We start from the raw sequence: 24,576 nt of genomic DNA, 5'->3' as shown, positions 1-24,576 counted from the left end.
TATCAAGAATAAACACTGTTTTAGTCTTGGTGAGAAGAGGCAATTGCATTGCATAAGAATCTAATTTTTAGTCACTCATAAGAGTATTAATAGTTGGAATCAAAATGACCCCCGAAATTCCTTTTCTAATACCAAATTAACCTAAATAGCAATTTTATTATCTTATTATATTATTATTATTTTATTATTCAACAAGATAAGAATACTATTGGGAAAGTTTATTTTCCTGTATAAATAACAAAATATCATAACTAATTATAACAACAAGTAAATATTTTAACCTAACATTTTATCATATATTTTGTGAATGTGTATTTGTTTGGAAAATAACTGAAAGCAAAAAATAGAACTCATCACAAACAAGTGCATCCTCGGCTGTGGTAAAAACAGGAGTTGTAAAATGTAAAACGTGAAAGTGCTTCTGTGCTGGAAACTGTGAGTGCTTTCTAGTGGTCTGGTGGCCTGCCAGCGCATTAATTGTTCCTCATTATTTACATGTCGACAGCTAAACTACGTCCTTCAATCCAGACAATGTACGTTTCAAAGGGACTGATGTTTTTAGAATTTTCGGCCATTGTGAATGACGATGTCAAAAAACGCAGTCTTGTTACTTTTGAATTTGATATTGCAAACACAAGCAGCAGAATGAGTCAAGTTTGTTTTTTGCAACGTACGTATCTTTAAATCATTTAATTTAATTTAATTAAAATGAAAAGCTATTAATTTTTAATATTAATTAGGGAGTTACCAAACTGCAGTTCGATAGGCTTAGTGACTTACATTATTTTCAAAGAAGAGGTTATGCCTACATCTTCATTAGAAGCATGTGGATGACTTTGACGCATAATTTCAAAACATTCAATAACACTAAAAACTATTTTGAAAACCTTACCAACAATATTAAATATTGTACTCCTAAAAATTCTAAATTTACTATCATATGTTGTATAAGATTACGCATCCACGATCTACATTAAACTGTCCCAAATTGATCCAATAAATATTAATACAGAACATTTATTAGAATCTTCAACTTCAATACCAACAATGTTATACAATATATATGATAATACTTACAAATTTTATTTTTATACATACAGTCTCTGAGACAAACATTACATATGTCAATTTTTTTCTATCATAATGTTCTTTATAATTCTGAAACTTCTGTCTCATCATCATCGTGATTAATTGTTAATACATCCAATGGAGAAAGTTTGTCTAATAATGACAAATACAACACGCTGAGTAGTAACCAACAACCTCTTTTTTAACAGTGCAAAACAACAATAGATTATCTTAGACCTCTTAGCAGTTTGGATGTATATACAACTCCGCTGTACTTTTCTCGCAGTGATTGACGTTTATATACTAATTGAGATAGGGGATCCATAGTATCATACCCCTTTCACAGCTTCAACCGATATTCATAATATCATTAGATAAGATATTTCTCTCTTAATCCTTCTTCCTAAGCCTACACGGTATTTTTATTTGCTGCGTAACTTACAAATATGCATTTTCATTCGTAAAATAATTCGTTGGAAAATAAAATACTGAAAACGAGCCATGGACTTCTACTACGAATTCTCATTCATTACAGATCCAAATAGATCACCATAATCCTAGACCATGTAAAAAGCAATTGAACAGTAAGTATGAGATTACAACATTTTTAAAAAGTTAAGGATTTTTATACAAAAGAGTGTCAAAGCCTGGTCAATTTTGAGAAAACTGCCTATTTTTCTGTCCTTTAAACTCTCCTATTCTGGTGCTTCTGGTATAGATCAATTAAAGCTCTTAAAAACCTGTTAGGCTTTCAAAACTCAGCAATATGACAAGTCTAATCATCCAGGTCTAATCTAAATATTGCCAACAGATTCCATTGGAAAATTTCAAACAATTCTTTGTGCGGAGATTGTCCTACCAGGTAGTTTCCAAGAGCATTACCTACCATATGAATTGTTTAAGAAGTTGTATTTCCTCCTTTTACTTTCCTTTAAACATTTTACTTCAGCACATTTAAATAAACACAAAAGATTTTCTATATTCTAAATGAGAAAACTTACCACCCAAGGCATGTAGGGATTTGGCATCCACCGTGGTCGATGCAGCTCCCCTCTTGATGTCAAAATGGTGCTATCGTGTGGTCTGTGAGGGTCGTTGTTCTCCGTCCTCACCCCTCGCAGACCACTCTCTTTCGTGTCTTTTATCCTGAACACCTCCGTCGTTAGAGGACTTGCAGTCGTCATGGTCGTAGTCGGCTTGGGTGTCGTGGTCGTAGTCGTGGTCGTGGTTGTCGTGGTCAGGATGGAAGGTTTGATTTGATATGCGTTAAAGTGACCGAGGGGGTCCTTGACCGGCAGCAAGGCGATGTACTGGGCGCCTTGCAGAGTGTACTTGCCGTGGGCTTTCATGTTGACGCTAGAAGCGGCTACGGCGAATGTCTGGAACCTCGCGGGGAGAGTCACCACATTAGAGGCCATCAGCACGGGGATCAGCACAGCCGCGGCGACGATGGCACATCCCAGGATCAGCGTGATCACCAGGATGAACGCGGTCCGGTGGCGTGTGGAGCGCCTGCGCTTCATCACGTGGCCAGAACCGACGTCATCCTGCGGAAGGATGTGGTACTGGAGGGAGTTCTCGCCTTGACGCACTGTCTTGTACATCCCGCACTAACTGAGGTGGCCACTCACTAACACTACGCTCCACTCACTCATTGTCTGTCTCTTGTGTTGTAGGAGTACCTTCGTCAAGCACTGCTGTTGGCTTTCTTCAGTCTGTACTCAGGGTATTCTGAAAATATACATTACTGTTTAGTTTCAGAAAAACACAAAACAATAAATGATTTAGTATATGTTAAGATTTAAAAACTAATTATTATCATTGTCATTACTATAAATACATAATACAAACTTTACAAATATTCCACAGCAATATCAGTATGTATTCTTCAAATCTGAGTAAATAAAACAAACGTTTTCCCTTAACATACAAAATAAATTTGATTTATTCTTTCTCTTCTATATGGAATACTTTCATACATTTTGATCAGTTTCATCAAAATTGTAATTTTTATTAACTTTGTTTCGTAATTTCACAACAAGGCACTATTTTTCAAAAAATAATTTCATTCCTATTTAGTAAGTTTGCTTTTGCATATATTTAAACAGTAGTTTATTGTATTAGTAATAAAAAATGAAGTTAAAGTTAAAAACACAACAGAAAATAATCACAGACTTAATTACTTGAGTCTTAAAAAAATCTCGATTCATTCATTTGACTTTTACTTTGATTATTTTAGAATTATTATTATATTATTTACGGTACGTGATTCCTTATAATTTTTTGACATGACGTAAAAATATTATTATAAACTATTCAATCATAAGTTCAAACTTTACATAATATTAACATGCAATATTCTCATCAATTGTGTCTTTAGAAATAATTAAATGCTGAGAAAATGATATTACGGTTAAAATTGCTTTATTTAAATACTGATAATAGTCAAAACGTTTCTCGTATGTATTTTTGGGAATACCATGAAAATTTATTTAAACACAAACAATTCCTAAAAAAACCCTTATAAATTTACTTTTTTATCTTAAGGGAATATTTGTTGCAGAGCGTTTACCAGACAAATCAAAGACCACATAACCTGACGAATTATTGCAAAATGTGTAACAGTATATTTGTTTATAATAAGCTTCCCCATTTTCCAAAAGTATGGCTCATTCCCTCACACTGCACTCTCCCTCACCCCACCCTCACTCAACATTTGAAGGGAACAGATCCCCAGTGGCCATCTATCCTGCACCTTGACAGAGTTTCTCTCAACTGCTGTAGTCTGAAGACTGGATACGATCCAACTGCCATTCTCGCTTGAAACTTCTTTACAGTTTGATAAATGTTACTTTTAATGCCATAGACTTTTTAAATTCTTGTCAAAATTCTGTTAAAAATACTTCATGTCCAATAAACTTTATGTCTATGTAATAGTGAGTGACATGCTTTCTAATAAGGTTTTTCTTAAGCATTTTCTATTAAAAAAACGCCCCCTCTCTTAAGTCAACTTTTATGAACACACTGTAAAAGTTCATATCGTTTTCTTCAATTTTTTTACCTCATTATGAGTTACAAAGGTCCTAGATTCTGCTTGCAAGGGCAGTGACCAACATTTTGTTTAATCATACAATATTCTCTTATACATTTATATAATTATTTCAAATCTCAGAGATAACATTGAGGCGCACTATGATTAAAAGTAGACTTACATAAGCACAAAATGTGGCGCTGCTTAAAACTTAAACCGAGCGCCTATTGAAATGACTTGACGACTTCAAATAATAATCATATCTACTCGTAAAGTAGGTCTCGCTTAATCGAAGTATTCTTGCAGGTAAAAGAATATTGAGTTAAATGCCTTGCTGCTGTACACTCTTATACGTTACCAGAAAGTGTATTGTACTTTGAATCTGAGACAACATATTTGAGTTTATTGAGAAATTGAAATTTGCGTTGTATTTGAGTAATCTGCTTCGTTTATTTTCGTTTTTTAATAGAAGTGGGTGGTGGAAAGTCGCGGGTGATTTTTAGTAATTAAAAAACATGTTTTGATCATTAATATTATATGATTCGTTTCTAAAAAAAGTTATTATAAAAAGCTTAGAGACATGATGTATTTAGGTACAAGTGTATAACATAAATTTTTAACACATTAACTAGGTACAGTTCTGCATAATATTCAAACCATTTTCGTTTAAACAATAATATTATATGTTTTGAAATTTTAAATACTGTTACCTTATAGTAACAGAAAAGGATTCATTTTTCTATTTCAAGTGGATAATATTTGCGAATAAACTTTAATACTACAGCAACGTCGGAATGCAGTCTGAAGTATGCATTGGTCGGGTCAGTACCGGTAGTCGACTCGCCTACAACATACTTGCACACATTCTTACAACATTCTTATAACAGAATTCTAGGCGAAATAATGTTGCTCACGGTTTCAATACTTTGTTGAACATTCTGTATATTGTGGGATTGTTCTTCCACATCACAGAGGAATTTTCAACCAGTCATACACCTAACTAATGATTGAGTAAACTCCGTAACTGTCGCATTAGTTTAGTGCAATTGTATTATGATAATCCCTTGCTAAAACCTTTTTGTATTAACTTGTTAAATCATTTCATGAACTTCATTTTACATTTTCTTATAGTCTCACATATTTATTTTTTCTACATATTATAAGTATGACACTCATTTAGTCTGTGTTCATTTCATGACAAAATAAACCGATACAAATCGAAGAGCCCCATAGACCCTAATGAAAACTACCGAACTGACTGTAATACTTTGCCGGTTATTACAAGCGCCTTCTACCCAGTGCCCGCAAACACCACCTGACAGTTTTAATGCGTGTAATGCATACAAACCAGGCTTATAGCCCTGTGATCTTTTTTAGTACAAACTTTGCTCTACTTCGACCTTTTGACCCCAAAAACCAATAAAGTTATTCCTAATATCAATAGGAATGTAACGCATGTACCAAGTGTTTTCCTTTTCCATCAGAGTTATTGCAATAGGCGAACAATTAATAATAAGAATTAAATTAATAATAATAATTAAGGTAATTAATTCAAACACCTCTTTCATATTGTGAAATGGAAAAGTTGCTCACAGAAAGTAAATAATTATCCTTTATGACATTATCGATTAAGACACTATATTATTAATCACAGTTTTACATACTTGTTTCATATAATCTTAACCCGAGTAATTCTCAATTTAGTCCATGTATAACGTGGGTACCTATTGTGTAAAACATAATGTATCCTTAAATAGAGAAAAATATTCAAATTTCCGCATATTTTTTAAATTTTTTTTTTCTAATTATTTAAATAATATGCAGTTTCTTTTTGCATCATATTGGTTTGATTGGTTGTTTTTTCTAGCTACCTATTTTTAATTGTTTTATTAGGTAAAAAATACAAAAATGTTAAATGTTGTATCTACTATTTTTATTTCAAAATTTTGTTTTTGGTCTGCATAAAAATAGTATAGGTGGTAAACCTGAAAGTATATCTAAAGGTTTACAATATATTATTTACTAAAAATCAGTCTAATTTCGTCTCAGTGAACGCTACGCTAAACTTATTTTTTTCAACTTGTGAAATTGTTGTAAAACAATACAAGAAACTGTGCAGATGTCCACAGAGGTTCTCACTGCCCAGATGAAGCGAGGCAACGGTCAAAGAGCCCGGTCTGCCGCTTACTTTTTTTTTTTATTTGGTCTGTACTTGCCCACTTACAGAAACGTTTCTTGCTCTTATTGCGGTAGTTATGAAAAGTGTGTCTATATCTTTGAAGTCGACTCGCAACTGGATGATGACTATTAAATACATAATGACTGTTCTAGCCTTTTCTCAAAGTACTGAATGGTGTCGTACATAGCTGTTAAAGTGTTACTGGCGCTTAAGCTATAAGTAATAAAGAACATGGGTATTGAGATGACTACATCATGAACATACATGTAAAAATACTTGTGTTCCCACGCTCCCACGTTCAATCACGTAATCATACTATAACAACTGTCTCATTTTCCATTTGTTCTTCTCTTCCTCTTTACTTCTTCAGGATAATAATCTTACATCTTACCAAAAAAAAAACACAAAAACAAAGAGGTGATTAAATGAGGCTACACAACGAATATATTATAAAATGTTTCAATCCGTATCCGTAGAGTGGTAAAGAAGAGGGCTTAATACTAAGGTTAAAAAAAGAATTCAAATAGTCTTAATAGACAGTCTTATCAGACATTAAGTAAAAACACACAAATAGTGTCACTCCTCGTGGTAAGTGAAAACAAACAAATGGAGATTGCAGATAGTCCAAATATGTTTAAAGTTAAATTCGCAGCTAAGAGAATTAATTCATCATATAACTATTAAAGTATCTTATATTATCTTGGTTCATAGCATAATTAACATGCATGTCTGAGCATCTTGTATCTTGTTGATGAAAGCGAGGGGGCGGGATATCGAATAAAAAAACTAAGAAAACCTGACAAGGAAACTTTTATAGAAAAGTGAATGTGAATTAATTAAAATCTGAAAGTGAAATCCGACAGCTTGATCGGAATTCGATTCGCTTTCAGACTTAATGTTTTTGATTGGATCTTAAGAGTTCTTAATCTTAAGTTAGGGTTAAAAACCTATTTTAGTTTACATAACGGTACCATCAGGAAAATTCAAGTTTCCAACACATGTCTAAATAAAAATTAAAACACTTAAAACTAAAATGAAAACCTATTAAAACTAAGCAAGACACCCAGTACTTTCAAAACAATTTATTAGTACATATTTTTCTGCTAAAGGCATTTTAACAATGGATTTCTTTAGTTATCACAAGGTAAAAAAAATATTAAGTTCTACCTATTAGAAAAATATTGTAACTCAGTAGTTGCGGACTATACTGTAGTAAAGTGTTAATGCTTCGTGAACGTTTTACAATTGTTCTTATATGTACGTTCTAACATATTATTTAATATATTAAATGAGATTCAGGTAAAGTTTTTATATATTATTATTTTTATATATATATCAAATTAAAGGAGCTTATAAAATTTAAAACCTTTCTTCTTTATTAACTATTTGTTTTAATACAAGGTAGAATTACGTCATTCACGTATCGTAACAGGTTTTACTGAAATTTCATAGACAATTTCAAGTCTACATCTCATGTTATTCTTTATATCTCCTGGGGACAGGTACAAAGGCAGACAGTCATACCAAAAAGTATTTGACACAACAATTACTATCGTAGAACTCATTATAGTAGGAATGAAGTCTCATGCAAAAATTTAAAGTCCACATATGAAATCTTTCTCGGCATATCTTGCCACGTGTACATTCAGATTTGTCTCATTAAATTGGGTTTCGTATCAGTGTTTAAAATAATAAAATCTTCACACCAAGTCACTATAAAATATTCTCTTATATGTTGGGATAGGAAAGCTACAAGTGTTAATAATCGTATGTCACATATTTTAATCTCTTATGGGTGTATTGACTTTGTTTAAAAATGTGGTCACTACACAGTTTTCTCGTTGCCGTCAAGATTACCATAAGACCAATGCAAAAATATTCACTAACACTGGAGTGACATGCGCCATAGTTGAACTTACTGTCCCTCATATCGAAATTTTATGAATGTCAGCTCCACGTACAAATTCAAGTGTATAAGCTAGATATTTTTCGAGATATCCTGTGGACAGACATACAGATAGATAGAATGACTGATAGACAGAAATAAAATTTTTCAGCCCTTCAGACAATGATAGGGTATGCTATAGGTCACCCAACTAGCATTGATTCTCTAAATACATTTCATTTATGTATTATTTAACACTTTACAGTATATTAGTCTGCTGTATGTGTTTTCATTAATGTCGATACAATATATATATATATATATATATTCACAACCCAATCAGTTCATTAACCCTACTAATTATTAATAACCGACTGTTGAATGTGTATTTGTCATCACGGCTACTTTTTTTCCTTACATAAGGCAACATATAGCAGTTAGGTATAAAATGAAAATTATAAGAAAATACTTTAAAACCATTTATGTTTTAATTGGAATGTTAAAATATTATCTCAAAATGATAATAAAATTTAAGTAAATATATTTAACATCTGTGTCTATAAGGTTAATTAAAAGAGTACAAGGAAAGCCCACCCAAAAATAAATGATAAAATCTACGTCTTTATGTCATGTTACTAAACAATAAAGTGCAAACGGATCTGAAAGTTATTTACTCTTTAATTTAAAGTTATTTAATTTAGTTATTCTCTTTTCACGTAATGAAAATCAATTGTACTTCTAATTACATAGAGGGACAAAGGGCCACTTTAAATGTGTATAGAGGATTTTAAAATATAACGATATACAAAAGAATTATCATGTTTAAACTAATAAGATCACTAATAACTATATATTTCTTTTTTAGAATTTTACGCATAATCAGTTAAAATAAAATATTTAATATTTAGATATATTCTAACATATTTGGTATTACTTTTATAAATCACCATACTAGAAAGCATATTAGGCTATATCAAAATTGTAAGATTACTAAAAATATTGGAATCATGTACAAATGTCCCTATATTTTTAATTTGAGTAAGGCCACAATATCCACAATGAAATAAGTAAACACAATAATTGCCGTAATTTTTAACTGATTGAAACAACATTTAGAGCGGTTGGGTTTAATTTGTTCTGGACAAGTTCGTAAACCAGCTCCACCCAATTAAAAGCCGAGGGCGTTGTTTAACTTACGGAAAACCATGTTTTCTTTAAACTCAGTGCGGGATCATATTTCACTTGCTAATGGATATTTGCATACAATCTTTTTATTATATATTTATTATATGTGAACTAAAATCCTATTATGCATAACATTTTCGTTTCCAGATACTTTTAACCACCATTGTTAAAGGCATAAAAATGTGTTCCTCTGCCGAGGTTTTTCAGGTGTAAATCAGTCCGTTTAAACTGTTATGTACCGTATGAAAGCTCCCAAAACAAAGTCATGTTTTGAAATATTTAGAATATATCGTCTTTGAAAGAAAAAAAAATTTAATTTTATGTCTTGGGGTGATTCAGAAAAAGAAACGTTTTGAAAGAATATTTATTCCGCTTGGCAATAAGAGAAGTTTATGGGTACTCAGGGACGTCAGATAGCCTATTAAAGTGGCTGTCATCCGACAAGCTATGGATTAGTTCTTCTTCCTTCTTCCTTTTTCTCATTTCAACGCATTATTTTAAACTAGATAGCATTTCTTAATGTTTCTTGTGTCGGCGTTTCCCTCTTTTAAAGTATATTTCTTCGTGTTGATGAAATAATAATGATAAGATATTAGGTCGAACTACAAAATGATAACTATGTAAAGCAAATTACTTTGTCAAAGTTAATTCTTTCCAAAAATATATGTTAATAGTACTGCCTTTGATTATTCTAGTTGCACCAACATATAAATATAACAATAACATATATTCATAACATAATAACATAGCAGTTAATAGAAATATTTTAATTCAATATTTTAAACTAGATTTTTCTTGTTCTTCTTGTTTCTTATGTCAATTACTGCCTCTTTTTAGATATTTTTCTTGTGGATAAAATAATAATTATAAGGATATAAAGTTATTATTATTAAATTAAAAAATATTAATATTAATATATGATGAACAATAACTCGTATGCTATTGTTAGTATTATCTTTGATTATCCTAGTTACACTAACAATAACACATATTCATAACGAAATTACATATTAGTTAATAGCGATATGAATTACAATACAATTACAATTACAATTGTAGTACGTGTTTCTTCTTCCTTTTTATAATTTCAACGCAATATTTCGCCTCAATAAAGAAGTGTTTCTTTCTCTTTTTATTTTTTTTTCTTTATATTTTAAACTGGATAACATTTCATACTGTTTTGTGTGACGGTGTATCCCATTTAAAAATATTGTTACTGTGGATATATTAATAATAATTTATTATTACATGATAAGTAATATATATGTAATATGTAATAAGTTATTAAATGTTATTATTAATAATAATATTAATAATAACATAATAATAAGTTGTTAGTTCCAACTATGTAAATATAACTATATAAAGGAAATTGTTTTGTTAAAGATAATTTTTTTTCATAATATATGTTATTGTTAGCCATATCTTTGATTATACTAATTTCACTAACAATAACCTATATTGATAGCATAATAACATAGTAGTTATTACTTTATCTAATATAATCCAAGGTAGTATGGATTTTCTCTCAAAACTGCATGTATAACACATCATAAATCAGGAAACAGTGATTCAAAACACATAGGTGGCAAAAAATATTATTCAACGAAAATGCATTTATAGGTATGAAACATTTCTCACAAATTAAAGGTATGGTGGACGCATTTTTCAAGAAATTCATTTAGAATGTTATTATTCAAAAAAATGTAATTCGAAAAGAAAATTTCCACCCACTTTTGCTTTTTATAAACTCAATTGACTCCTGTATGAATCCTGCCAGAGTATAAATGGACTTTTTAGAGATTTTTAAACAAGGTTTAACAATAATAAGGCGTCTGATTTTCCCTCAACAAAGCTTATACAGAAGAATATTTTATAAATTAGAAATCAGGATATTTACTATGGTAGGAAAGTTTCCCAGTAAGGGCTGTCCTACTCGATATTCACAGCTCCTATCGCCAGGGTTCACGGCTTTCCCATTTACATAACCAAATAAGCGCGATTGCTTGTCAAAAAAGATCTTTAAATTTATTACTTTGACTATTCTTAATCTAATTTTGTATTCTGTTTTGGTGCAGCATAATATTACATTTAGCCAAGCTTTCTTGTTTTATTAAATGTTTATTATTTATCAACAAAATTATTACTAAACGCTAAAAACCCTATACAATTTTATTTTCTAATTAAATAAAAATGTCATTACATAAGATTGAATTGAAATTTTTGAATCAGACTACATTCGTTACATTATATGCCTAAGCCAGTGTAAATATATTGATATGCATGTAAATCAAGATATAATATCCTATATTTATTTATATAAGACAATTATATGATTTTAAAACCATAATTTGACACAATAAATAATTTCATCAAGCAGTTTTATGTTTACAAAAAGGATCATGATTGCTATAGACTTGAAATATAATTTACAAATAATATTTAAGATCAACATATCGTATGTAATATCACATCACACATTTAATTCACGACTTTAATATAATTATCTTATGCTTACGGGAGCAAGCGAGTTTAAGGAAGTTTCTCCTTATGATTATATCTGCCTTGGTAGCATCAGAGAGTTCAGGATAGCATTACTGTGGCCAGCTAACTTGTGTGCAGGAGACACTAATCCTGATACTGTCTCATCGCACCATGGAACCGTTCATAGATCAATGATTAAAGTGGACGTGATCAAAGTGATCACATTTCGGTCAAAATCGATGACTTTGACCTCCCTAACTACCCTGAACGAGACACTGCTGCTTTGTTCTGGGATAATACCTTTACCTCTTTTGGAGTTTACCAACCATCAAAGAGGGGCGGCCAACCCTAAAACGGGCTCTGATACTCAATCAATTGCTCAAACATTAAAAATAAGGTTCGTTATAATTAATGATGATCATAATGATCAAACAATCCCAACTTATCCGAAAATATTATTCAATCAAGGTAATCCCCTCTCACATAGGGAAAAAGTAGAAAGAAGAAAATAATCGAACATTGATAAGTACTTATGCAGATCCAAAAGAGACAACACAGAATAAGGAAGAGATTAGATAAAGAACTAGCTCGATGGTATTGATTAAAATTGCTAAAGTCACTGAGGATTTGAACCTGCGCTAACTCTGACTAAGATCCAAAGTCCAATGCTTTAGGCCATGCGTTCATCAGCTCATTCGTGCATCTATCTTCGTCGTGCATGAATTTAGTTCAAAATATTACCGGTAATTGTTCTATACTTTATTATTATGTGCAATACTGAGTTTTTCTGGGTTTAATGAAGAAGATGATTGTGTACGATCTGCTAAAATTAACACATGAAATATGATATTTAATAAATTACCATTGGTGCCTCAGGAATGCAATTTTACCCGAACAATGGATTCCTACTGTACAGGCTGCACTGCTCGATATTCATCGCTTCCACAGTCAAAGCGAATATCTGCATGGCTTTAACATTTACATAACCAAATAAACGTAATTGGTTTACTGAAAAGATCACTTTTTATCGATTACTTTGTTTAAGGTTCTCTATTCATCATCTTATGTTTGTGGACTTTAAACATCTGTATTATATGAACTTCATTTTCTTTTCTTTTAGATTATTTTATTTTAATTTTTACAGTGCTCCCGATTTTTAATTTATCTCGTACAGCATTATCCTGAGACTATAAATATCTGTCATAAAAGGGATGAAAAATATTTTGTTACTTTTGTTCCTAAATAATTAATACTAAATTGTATACAACAATATATTTTTCATACAAAACCTATTCGAAAATATCTACTACACTTTGTTTTCGTCAAATTAAAACTTTATTTACAATTTAATTTAAAGTAGTGATCAAAAGAACAGCTCTATTACTACGTTGATATTTTACTTTTTTTATTATTAGAACATTAACAATGCAGTGTTCTTTTTTCAACAAACAAAATAAAACAGCTCATTTAGAGTTTATTTATTTATTGTGCAAATACTGTTCATTATTTTTAAACTAAGCATTACTTAGGCAAAATGTCGATTATGTTCGGTAATGATGAGAGACACTGTAATGAAGAGATGACATAGCTTTGATACGACGGTCTAGCTTTGTCACCTGAAGCTGGATTTGACAACTGTAAATGTTCCGTACAATGGAAATTTAATCATTATGATTTCTAGACAAGTGAAAACATTAATATACACTATAATAGTTATTTTTTACAGTGTATATTTTACAGTATATATTTTTACAGTGCGTTTTTCTCTTGCTTTCTCTTTGAGTCAATGCATGAGATGGAGACGTAAGATCAAAGAAGACTTAAACTATCGCAACCCTGTCTGAGACATTCGTATAATAGGGGATCGCCAACTATTTTAGTAGTTTAAAGTAAGATATTAATCTGTAGGCTAGGCCCTACTTAATTTTAAATAATATGTGGAAATAAATCCGACTATCAAACTTGCATTGACAGTAAACAGCCACTCGTCCTAAGCCAAAATAGTGAATGACCGTCCGGTCTAGACAATTTGCTTTGTCTATACGCATTAGAATGTACTTGTTTCTTCTAAAGTTTGAATCTTTATTTTCATATGCTACGTTAGTAATTACAATCACATCCATTGCACTGGTGTTTGACACATTTTTTAAAAGAAAAAGAAAATATGGAACTATATAAATCTCATCATTACTATAATTTTAAAGTCATAGTGTTATTTTGTTTTCAGCTGCAAAAAGAAAAATATCCAGAAATGACGCAGTGTGCGAGCAAGTCCAAACCAAAGTAATAAAGGGCAGGTCCTTTGATCTCACGTCTCCAACTGATGCAGGGACTCAAAGGGAGAACGGCAAACCTCAAACCTATATGAAACCTCAAACAAAATACTCCATATAATTTTACTTTAAAATTTTACAACTAAAAGTATAATTTTGTATTGAAATATACGAATTTTTGGCTTGTGAATGAAATCTACACAGTAATCGGGTATGTTAGTAGCTTTGATACTACAATAGGATATCTGTTTATATCATGTATATACAGTACATGGAAGAAACTTTGATATGTTTAAGAATTAGACGTTTTATTTTATGTATGGTGGTTTTAATAAGGAATATGTAGCCGTTTACCAATTAATGTTGATATGTATGCCATGCTTGACTCGAGCATTAATTCGTGAGTGTCCTTCTTCCTAATTACAGCTTACTGTCGGTCATTGGTCAGGTTAGCTTTGTCACAGGTTTACGCTTCAAATGTAAAATAATTAAACATTTGCAAGTCTAAAAGTGTTTTTGAATTGAAAAGAATATTAAAATTCTTAATTTTCTAAATACATTTACGGTAACAATTTGAACCAGACTCATTCGAGAGAAAGTTACGAGGTAGCGAACGTCAGAAGTTATTAAATTGTTAGGGGAGACTGGTAAACAAGCCAGTAACTATGTACAACAACAACTTTCCTCCGCTGCATCGGGTAAAGACAGGAAATAGTTCTTACGAGGTATGCCAAAAATTGTGTTCTACTTGTCTTTCAGTAACTTCTCTCGCATATTCGCCCTGTTTTTGCCCTTCTCTCATTCATATCCTTCCACGGTTAGCCCATTTTGGGTGCGCCCATCTCTGATACTTGCACCGAACCTTTTGAGGTCAGGTATTCTTAAAGCTGGCTTTGAGTTCGTATTATCATATTACCTACATTCTTGTCGCGGTCGGTTAATTTGGCTTTACTGCTTAACACCAGTGTTTGAACCCAGAAATGTAGATTCTGAGGCGAGTATGGGTTGTACGGCGACTTAGAACGATAGAGCACAAGTATTGTTTGTATGGATCAGTCGATCAACTCAAACAATAAGTACTCTGTAACAAATTGATGCTTGTATCATGTAAAACAATGTAATATAAAGCCGTGCCATTTTCAGTTTTATATCTAATTGATTCAGAATGATACTTCTATACTTACAAGTCTGATACATTCTTTTAGGTGTGACAAGCTAAATTTACGTTTTTGTTAAAAAAATCAACGATTTATTACCAATAAATCCTGTATTATACAGTTGTCATTTTCAACAAGATTTCATAAAGATCTTTATTAACGTTTTGGATCATAGAAACACCATTATAGGCTAGGCAAACCAATGACGTATCATCTACGCATGAGAAAATAGTGAAATTTAGTCGGATACCTAAATAATTGTGAATAAATATTAAAAAATCATAATTGGACAGAGAACACCTCCTTGAGCTTCTTTCTTTACTCCATAGTAGAGTTCCAAAACAGCACTCGTTATGCCATAGATTTTTACTACTTGTTTTCTATTCCTGGCAAAAGATTTGAATAGTAATAAAGCTTTGCCACCTATTCCATACCGCTTAAAGAGAGAAGAACGAAGCTGTGGAATAATATTAGTCAAATACTTATTAAATTCCTTAAAAACAGCTATTTCATTTCCAGAAACCAGAATCACTGGCTCATTTATCATAATTTTATTTATTCCTCTCTTCTTCCCGTATTCTTAGCTATTTGATTAATTACTTCCAATACTTCTTAGAATCACCTAAAAATATTTCAACTAAGTTCGAATAATAATGAATGTTTTCATGTTTAATGCTACAAAGAGCACCTTCTTCAATATATACCTATATTCAATCTCCCCAAATTAGATTAATGTAATTACGATAATCAATCTTAGGACTCTTATTTTGTTCTAACATATACTCACTTATATATCCTCAAATTACAGTTCAATCATTAGTTGCTTTTAAAATACTTTTTTAAATAATTGTTAAAGAATTTATATGGATATTTACACAGACGATAAATTCCAATAATAAACATGATTGGATTTAAAACGTTATAGATAATATCCCAACTACATTCGTTACTTCAGCAGAGGACAAAAAGCATCAGGTGATAAGAGTATCGAAGATCAGAGTCCAAGTAGATAACCATCCTCTACAGTCCTCCACCTTGGTTGTCCAACCTTTCCTGTACGATTATATTGAAACCGGGCAGCTGATAGTTATCTTCTTTCAATCGGTCTCAATCCATATCTCTGTAAGATTATTATAACTTTGTAATTACATTTAAGCTATAAGTTTATAAACAATTAATCAAAATCTTTTCTCAAGGTTCTTATATTAATGCAAAAAAAGTCTAAACTCCCATTCACAATCATACCGTCAATTAAAGTTTAATGCACTTACATTAAAAAGAATGAAGAGAAGTTTTAATCTGATATATTTTTACCTATAATCTTTTCACATTAATGACAGTTAATATCCGCACTTTATTTTCTTCTTCAGACTTTTACCACCGGATGAATTTATAACAAAAATTCTTCAGTTTCTTTGCATGAAAAAGAAAAGTTTTGTTGAAGAGTGTCAGATGCTCATTAATAAATACACTTTCTTTGGGAGCGGATGTTAAGAAATTTGGGGATTCGATGTTGGATTTCGTTCAAGAAAAGCATCACGTTTTTTCTTTTTGTAAATTGGATTATAATCGGCTTTAGAAAACCAGATCACTAGCTAGGAACTCTGTGCATGACTTGGATATCCGAACTAAACACAACTGGCTCATCAATTACTTCAAAAATCACATTTTCAATATCTGCCATTTGTTCTTGTTTTTCAGCAACTCAATTAGCAAATCTTGATTCCTGTTGTATTGTTCAATACTCTCAGTTTCTGGCTGAACTGAGGCTTCAAATTACAGTTCTCTCTTTCCAACTCATTATTAGTTTTTCAAATATTAAAACAAATTTCTTTTATTATAAAATTTATAATAATCATAATTAATCATAATTTTCCTTTGCAAAAAAATTTCATTGATTTTTAAATTTCTGATATTTTATTATTAATTATTTTTTCTTGTTTAGTAAATTTAATTTGAATTTTTCTTTCATCTTTTAGGAGGAATTCTCCAAGGAACTACTCTCAGTTTGTGACTGAACTGAGGCTTCAAATTACAGTTCTCTCTTTCTGTAATATAAAGCATAAATTTTGTTTTTTGATTTTTTTATGTACGGTTGTAGAAGTTTTGTTGACTTATTCCCACATACACATTAATAACTAAACATTTATTTAAAAGATGATGAGATAAAATCAATTAAAGAATTGAATTTGTATTTAGTTACCTCTGTTTTTTTATTTTGTCCATAAGTAAAGATTTTGGGAAATTTATGTACATGGAATGGACTAAGTAGTAAAATCATCTCTTCGTAAATAATACTATTTTTGTAAGTGTTTCGTGGTTCGCGATTGTCTATTTTTACAATGTACCTCATTACATATGATCAAATTTTACAAAATAATATGCTACACAAACTTTAAGTAAATTTACAGCTAATGTAATTGACATAATATATGTTTGCCCTCATAGGGGAATCTTGTTCTAATTTTTACTCTTCATCACAATAATAGTTTAGTAATAATAAATGTATTATTAATAAATCTAAATTAATATTTGTAATTCATTAATAGGTGCCAGAACTATTACCATTATAACAAGGAACATAAACATCTATCGTTGTATGTTGCTAAATGTATAACACCAGGTCTAGAGGATTGAAATCTATCCTATTTATCAGTAAGGATTGTAATCCTCGAAACGTAGTTTTTAACTTTTTTAAATGTGCCAATGGCAAATTTCGAAACTATACTATCCTTTTAAACCTTCTGTCGTCAATAACAAACTTCAAGCAAAGCAAACTCTACTTTGTTGGATTTTTTTAATGTACTTAAGATTTAAATGAAACAGTAATTGTAAGTTTATTAGTTTATAAAATTATGTCACGTTGGAAAATCGATTGTAAAAAATATTAGACCAATATTCGAAAGGAATCTAAGTGAATTTCTTAATTTTAGTACATGTCTATATAGTTTTTAGTTAATTCTATAAATACATACGCAGCAGCAACGTTGATAATAATAATATCATAAGATCAACTTGAGCTGGCCACACCTATTCTATTCGGAACCTTAAGAATCATATTGCAGGCGGGGATAATGAGAGAGAATAGAATTTATTTGAGCTGACCTGCTTCATGGTATAGAGTCCGGAAATAGATAAACTATCCTGGAGATATTTTTCTGGAGTCATGAGTACATACATTTAATTTTAATAATAATAATTTATAATAAGTTAAAATATTACACTATTATATTCCTCCTAACTTGTAACCGCACGTTGAAATAATCCCATAAATATTGTACTGTGATACTCAACTGTGCAGTATTTATTTTAGTAAACTTACGTCCATATAAGCTGTAGAACAAGGTCCAAGGTCCAACTCATAGTAGGATGGTAGACGTCACATCGTGTCGATCTCGCCTAGAAATCGGTAGAAGGCAAAATATATCACATCTGTAGAGCGGGTTGCCACCTGTCATTTGCAGGAGTTACAGCGGGCAAAGTTATTGGTTGAGTGAATTTTCTCATCTCTCTATCCGTAAGATGTCTTGAGAGCAAATTGACCTATAGATTTTCAATTCTGTATGAGACTTCTACATAGGCAAGATCGACTTTGATGAATGGGCATATTCTTATTATTGACATTTCTCAATAGGTCTTGGCTTAACACTAGCTAAGCTTCTCTCAGCAAGGTACTTCGAAAACGGAGCTGAAGATTGAAATGTTCACTCAATAGGAATAAATGTGCCTCAACTGGCCAGAATTCTGTCAAAGAAACGTTCATGACCTTCTTGTACAGCGTTCAATTCAGGTGAACAGTATTCTTTGTCTTTTCGGGCAATATCATGAACCATATCCCACCAGGCTGACTGTTGAAAAAGTTACCATGGACTCGAAAGTATGAGAAGCCTTAAACGCGACAGGTGGTTTGCTGTACTTCTACCTTGCGTATGTTTTACTTCACTCTTGTGCAGTTGGTGTCCATAGATTAAACATAATACCGGAGTATTAGTTTAACAATATACAATACAGTTCAGTACAATATTTAATATTAACACACAGTTGGTATTGTGGAATGCAATGTTAGATTAATTTGGAAACCACCAATATGGATGGCTTTTGGAAAGCACCTACATGTATTTACATTACGAGAAAGGACTTACACTGCACAATAATTATTATCCATTTCCCCAGTGACCTTGAGTAACAGTGGAACAACTGGTACTAACCAGATCAATAATATCAGTTCACGCGTACTAGCCATATCAAATACATCGCAATAAGACTGATCAATAACATCGCGCTACTCGTTCCTTTTTTCACTCATTCAACGTTTTATTACAATTACGTTACGTCTCGACGGGACCAAGCCGGATAATCTGGAAGTCCGAGTAACTATGGATCGGATAACTGGAGGTCTACTGCATATTAATTCCAAATAGCCCTTATTATTTTTACCTAAATAAAATGAGATTCTTTGGTTCCCTACCACCAAATTAATGTACATTTCCGTTGCAGTGTAATAGATTGATGATTCCAAATTCCAAAGTTCTAGGCGACTGAACTTCTTCGCTCCTGAAAAACCATCTCCATAACACTAAACTTGTCCTTGGTGACCCGAGATTTACTCTACTTTTAGGGCAACACATGTGTAGCTTCACGCAAAACTTCGAAGCCTTTACTCCCAGGACAATTTGGGTATGAGATTATCAACTGATGTCTAAGAACTGATAATCTCTCCTCTGAAAAGACTGGCCAGAAATACATTGTAGCCTCATAGACGTTTTAAAGGAGACATTTACGAGGACTCAAGTTCACAACAAAACAAATTAGTATTAACTTCTAAAATAAACTCCGAAGAGATTATATATATATATATATATATATATATATATATATATATATATATATTCCGAAGCACAGCGAACAGTTCCGGATATATGTTTAATGAATCACTTCAGAACATTTCAAAAATACAATCGCAGTAGCAAAAACTATCTGTTGCTGTGATTGTTCTATAAGAATATTTATACCCTGATCAATCAAAATTCTAGCACTCTTTGCCAAATACCTTACGTGTATAGCCATTGTGAGTATTCAGAGAGTCCAGGCTCTATTTTTTCAGATATGCAAACTTTTGAGATATTCTGCTCAGACAGATTTTGACATATAGGATTGTCAATTACACCGTCACCTGGAATTTTCAGAATATTAAAACTTCTAACCCTTACATACATTCTACAAGCGCGACTATCACTTCTGGGAATCCACAGCCCCTAAGAGATCTGAGCTCTTGATTGCAAGCTGTTTATTTATAAGACATCAATTCTATGTTTGGATTGTGTTACGATGGAAGGATTGTGAAGGAAAGAGGATTTTTCCTGAAATTTGCTATCTTCCAGTGATAAAAAAAATCAGTAACAATGCTTTTTGAGATCTACAATCTGTTCTCTTCCTCAGATTAGTAACTAACCTAACACATAATTACAATCTAGGTTAAACTAAACAAATCATGTCAGAGCGTTGTTACACGTAAAGTAAGGAATTACAACCCTCAATTTGTGTTAAATCCAATAACTCTAAAACATACACTTAATAACAACAAAACACAACACTAATTTTTAAAATAGAACATCTTTTTATTTGATCTAAATTGTAGTTATCTTGAGGTTAGTTACTCACTTGAGGAGGAATCGAATTGTAGATCTCGAAACGTATCCCTAAAAGCTAAAAAATATCTGGAAATATGATGTTTCCTTCTCAAGACACCCATAGTAGCTCTAATTGAAACCGCGTATGCCCTAAAGCTCTACCCCATTATATTAAAGAAATTTGTTCACTTTCACTGAGTTAACACAATTATTGTGCATAATATTTACGTTCATTCTGATTGATCCAAACCTTACGATAAGATTAACACAGCAATTGTTGCATATAAAATGTTTTTAGGCTTGAAGATTCGTTTTTTGCTGTAGCTTATTGAATACCTATATTTTGTATGTTCAACCTGTGTCATCCCATTAGTGCAACAGGCTCGTACAATGAACTATTCATTTTTATTTACTTGTACAGCTATTTCGTAAATATCAGTTGTGAATTTCTGCATGGTTGAGATATATGAATATGTATATAAATATTTGTTTATCAAATTTCGTATGTTTACTAAAACTAAGGTTTTTTTATTTTACTGACACCACGTACATAAAACATATGATAGCTGGAGCGTAACAGTAACAAGGAATCCAAGTGAAAAAATTGTAACTGCATATATTGTAACAGAGATATTATGTGACCGAGTATTTGTTTGGCGTGGAAACATTTCCGCTGTCAATAGCTGGACGTGGACCTCATGCATCAGTTTCCTGCAAACTCGTTGTGGTGACAAACCACGAACAGTACAACCCCATGTTTACATATATTTGCATGTGGCTGGCATAACTGAGCTGGGAAACGTCACCACGCTCACCTCAGTGAAACATTTCTCTGAGATTTGTGTTTCTTGTTTACACCTTCACATTTTAAATTGAGACTATATAGTACTTCAGTACCGTCAAGGATTACACAAGTTGTCTCTATTGTGTTATCTGTATTTGTACTATCTTTTCTTACCCATAAATTTAGTTTATGTAAACATTTCCAGCATGTTCATAATGCACATTTAATTAATAATCCAAAATGTTTGTCATATTTTACTTAGAAATTATATGTTTGGATTTTTGTTGTTTAATACTGTACGGAGAGTTCACTGCACGTCGTCCTTTTTCCCCAAATTTTCAATTTTTAGTGTATTGAAATCCAATAAATTGTACAAATTCAACTTTTTGATTTAATAATTACTCCGGATGGTGAATTGCAATATAACATGTATCGCTGTAGTTATAGCATACCTTCTCAAAATCTTTTGAGGTGTAAATACAATTAAGAACTATGTTTTTGTGAATAACATGAATTTGCATTCTTATCATGAAGATTTTCGAGTCTATGATTTATGAACGTGTAAATGCAACACATGACCAGGAAACTCTACGATATAGATTGGTATTCTATGAAACCTAGGTTTGTTTCACATTAATATATATAAAAACATACAAAAAATACGTTGGTATTTATAAAATAAAGACATCACAAATTGTTTTGTTTGTCAAACGCGTTAACCTCCTAGAGTATTTTACTATGTTAAGTATAACGAAGAGTATGTGCTATAGTAAGTAGGGTTCTAGGTGGGTTGGAAATCCGCTGTATCAATCAGTCGACGGCTACCATTAAACATGTCCGTGGCTTTAGCGGTTGCTCTCCTTCATGGTATACAGCGGGGTTGTTTATAAACCCGGTAAAATCCTTTATCATGTTACTGCATTCTGATTTGTTTACCACTAACACTTTTAATAGTCTAATATTAAATCCTCACTTGTCCTTATTTATATTTAGATACATATTAAACTTCATTTCCTCTATCGATTTCGAGAAGCAATAGGCGTTTGTGCTTATGGAATTCAAATTGGCTCTCTCGACGCCTACGCGCCTTGGTAAACGAGGTCTTGAATTAGTAAAATAATAAATGGAACGAGAATAAATGTTGTGAGTGACAAGCTCAGGGCCCTGATTTTGAATCTTTTGAAAACAACGACGTAATTGATGTGGTTGATTATACTAATAAATATTCTGTTTTCAGTTACGGTTCTTATTAATCAATATGAAAGTCCAGAAACAAATAAAACCTTCTACTATATTTGTAGACTTTACAACTGCGTATGACACCGTATCAAACCATTGTTACACAAAATAATAAAAAGTTATTCTGTGCTCGAAATGTTACAATAAATCTTGAAATGATGAGCGATAAGTCTATTCAGGTGTGCCTTGGAGTAAGGAAGAGCGGTTTGAGAAGGATGAGAAAAGGCGTCCCGCAGGGCTCCGTCCTCGCGCCCACACTGTTCAATCACTGTAATACGGACCTGCCTGGAACGGTTTCACAGAAATTCATCTACACAGATGAAAACTCTCTGGGCGTTGCATAGATCCCTCCAGACAAGGGAGGAAGTTTCGACGTCTGACCTCCGGACCTTAGAATCGTGCTTTATGGACTGGGACCTCCAGCCAAGCATTAAAAAGACACTGACAACCCCTTCCATTTGAACACGAGAACGGCTAGGACAATGAGCACAGTTAAATATCGTGACCAATATCTTCAGTTTTATTCAACACCTACGTATCTGGGTATCACCTTAGATAGAACACTCTCATTCAAAAATCACCTGAATATGTGCGCTTTTAAAGTTCAATCTCGAACACCATTCATAAGCTGGCAGGCACAAGTTAGGGAGCGTGTAAGTAGGCTTTAAAAACCTAACCATTTGTCTTTGTTTACTCGAGAGCTGGAGATGGCTCTCCGGTGTGGCTCAACAGCTACCATACTGAAGTCTCAGGTGTAAAACTGAAAAGATCAATTTTTCAACCATCAACCATTTATCCCGTAAAAATAAAGGTTTGTTAAGGAAATAACGTTTATTTTTGGTTTATGGAAAATAATTATTTGATACACATACATTTATTCTAATGATGTTTATATATTCATGATATACAATAAATTATTGACTAAAGAAATCTTTAATTTATGTTAAAAATGAAGTTAGCCTAAACAATGTAAAATTTTTTTAACGTGCTTCTAAATTATCTCCGCTCTTTTTACAGGTACTTGTTGAAAATGGGATTTCGATTCAAAGAATTTCTTTCATCCCTTTGATTAATTTTTTGCATCCTTAACTGTGCCAATAAAAAATAATAATACCAACTATGAAAAGATTCTTCACAAAGATGACTAACGCCGAGTATGAATTATACGTATTCCTGTCACACCTAGGAATACACTAGGAATACACTATCTCTACACCTAGTCACATATTCGCTGGTAGAGATTAAATCCAGGTCACCCACACCCTGATTAACTGTCTCTCAATAACAGCACACATGAAGATAATAGCAGCACTTAGTCTAATGCAGAAATAGCTGACTGGATAGGACTTTATATCTTCAAAGTTGGCACAAAACGCATGGATGTCGCATTAAGTGCCAAATTGTTGCGCAGCATGTTCCCGGTTTCTTCGATATTGATTGGCTATCCTCAAACTGGTTCAATGCTGCCAACTGGCACAGTGAGGCTGGTTAATCTGAAAGACAAAGCACGGTTTGTACGTTTCCTGTGTCATGTAAAGTGTCAACATTAAGGTCAATAGGATTGTCTCCCCGCTCTGCATAATCCCATCCGTGCAAGCTTTTACCGACTCTGAGCAGCAATTGTGCCATCTGCTGATCCGATCAATCACGACAAAAATTTA

At 32.1% G+C, this 24,576-nt stretch overlaps 1 protein-coding gene across 2 annotated transcripts in view; it reads right to left on the bottom strand.

Moving 5' to 3' along the window:
* LOC124356789 overlaps nucleotides 1–24,576 on the bottom strand; it is a 55,619-nt gene that overhangs the window by 6,547 nt on the left and 24,496 nt on the right. For both annotated transcript variants that reach the window (XM_046807997.1, XM_046807998.1), the window contains exon 2: nucleotides 2,070–2,799. In XM_046807997.1, coding sequence (XP_046663953.1) covers nucleotides 2,070–2,672 — 603 coding nt within the window. In that variant the 5' untranslated portion in view covers nucleotides 2,673–2,799. The remainder of the gene's footprint in view (nucleotides 1–2,069; nucleotides 2,800–24,576) is intronic.

Source organism: Homalodisca vitripennis, chromosome 3 (genome assembly GCF_021130785.1).
Source record: "Homalodisca vitripennis isolate AUS2020 chromosome 3, UT_GWSS_2.1, whole genome shotgun sequence".
NCBI classification, from domain to species: domain Eukaryota; kingdom Metazoa; phylum Arthropoda; class Insecta; order Hemiptera; family Cicadellidae; genus Homalodisca; species Homalodisca vitripennis.
This window is presented reverse-complemented; position numbering and strand designations above follow the sequence as displayed.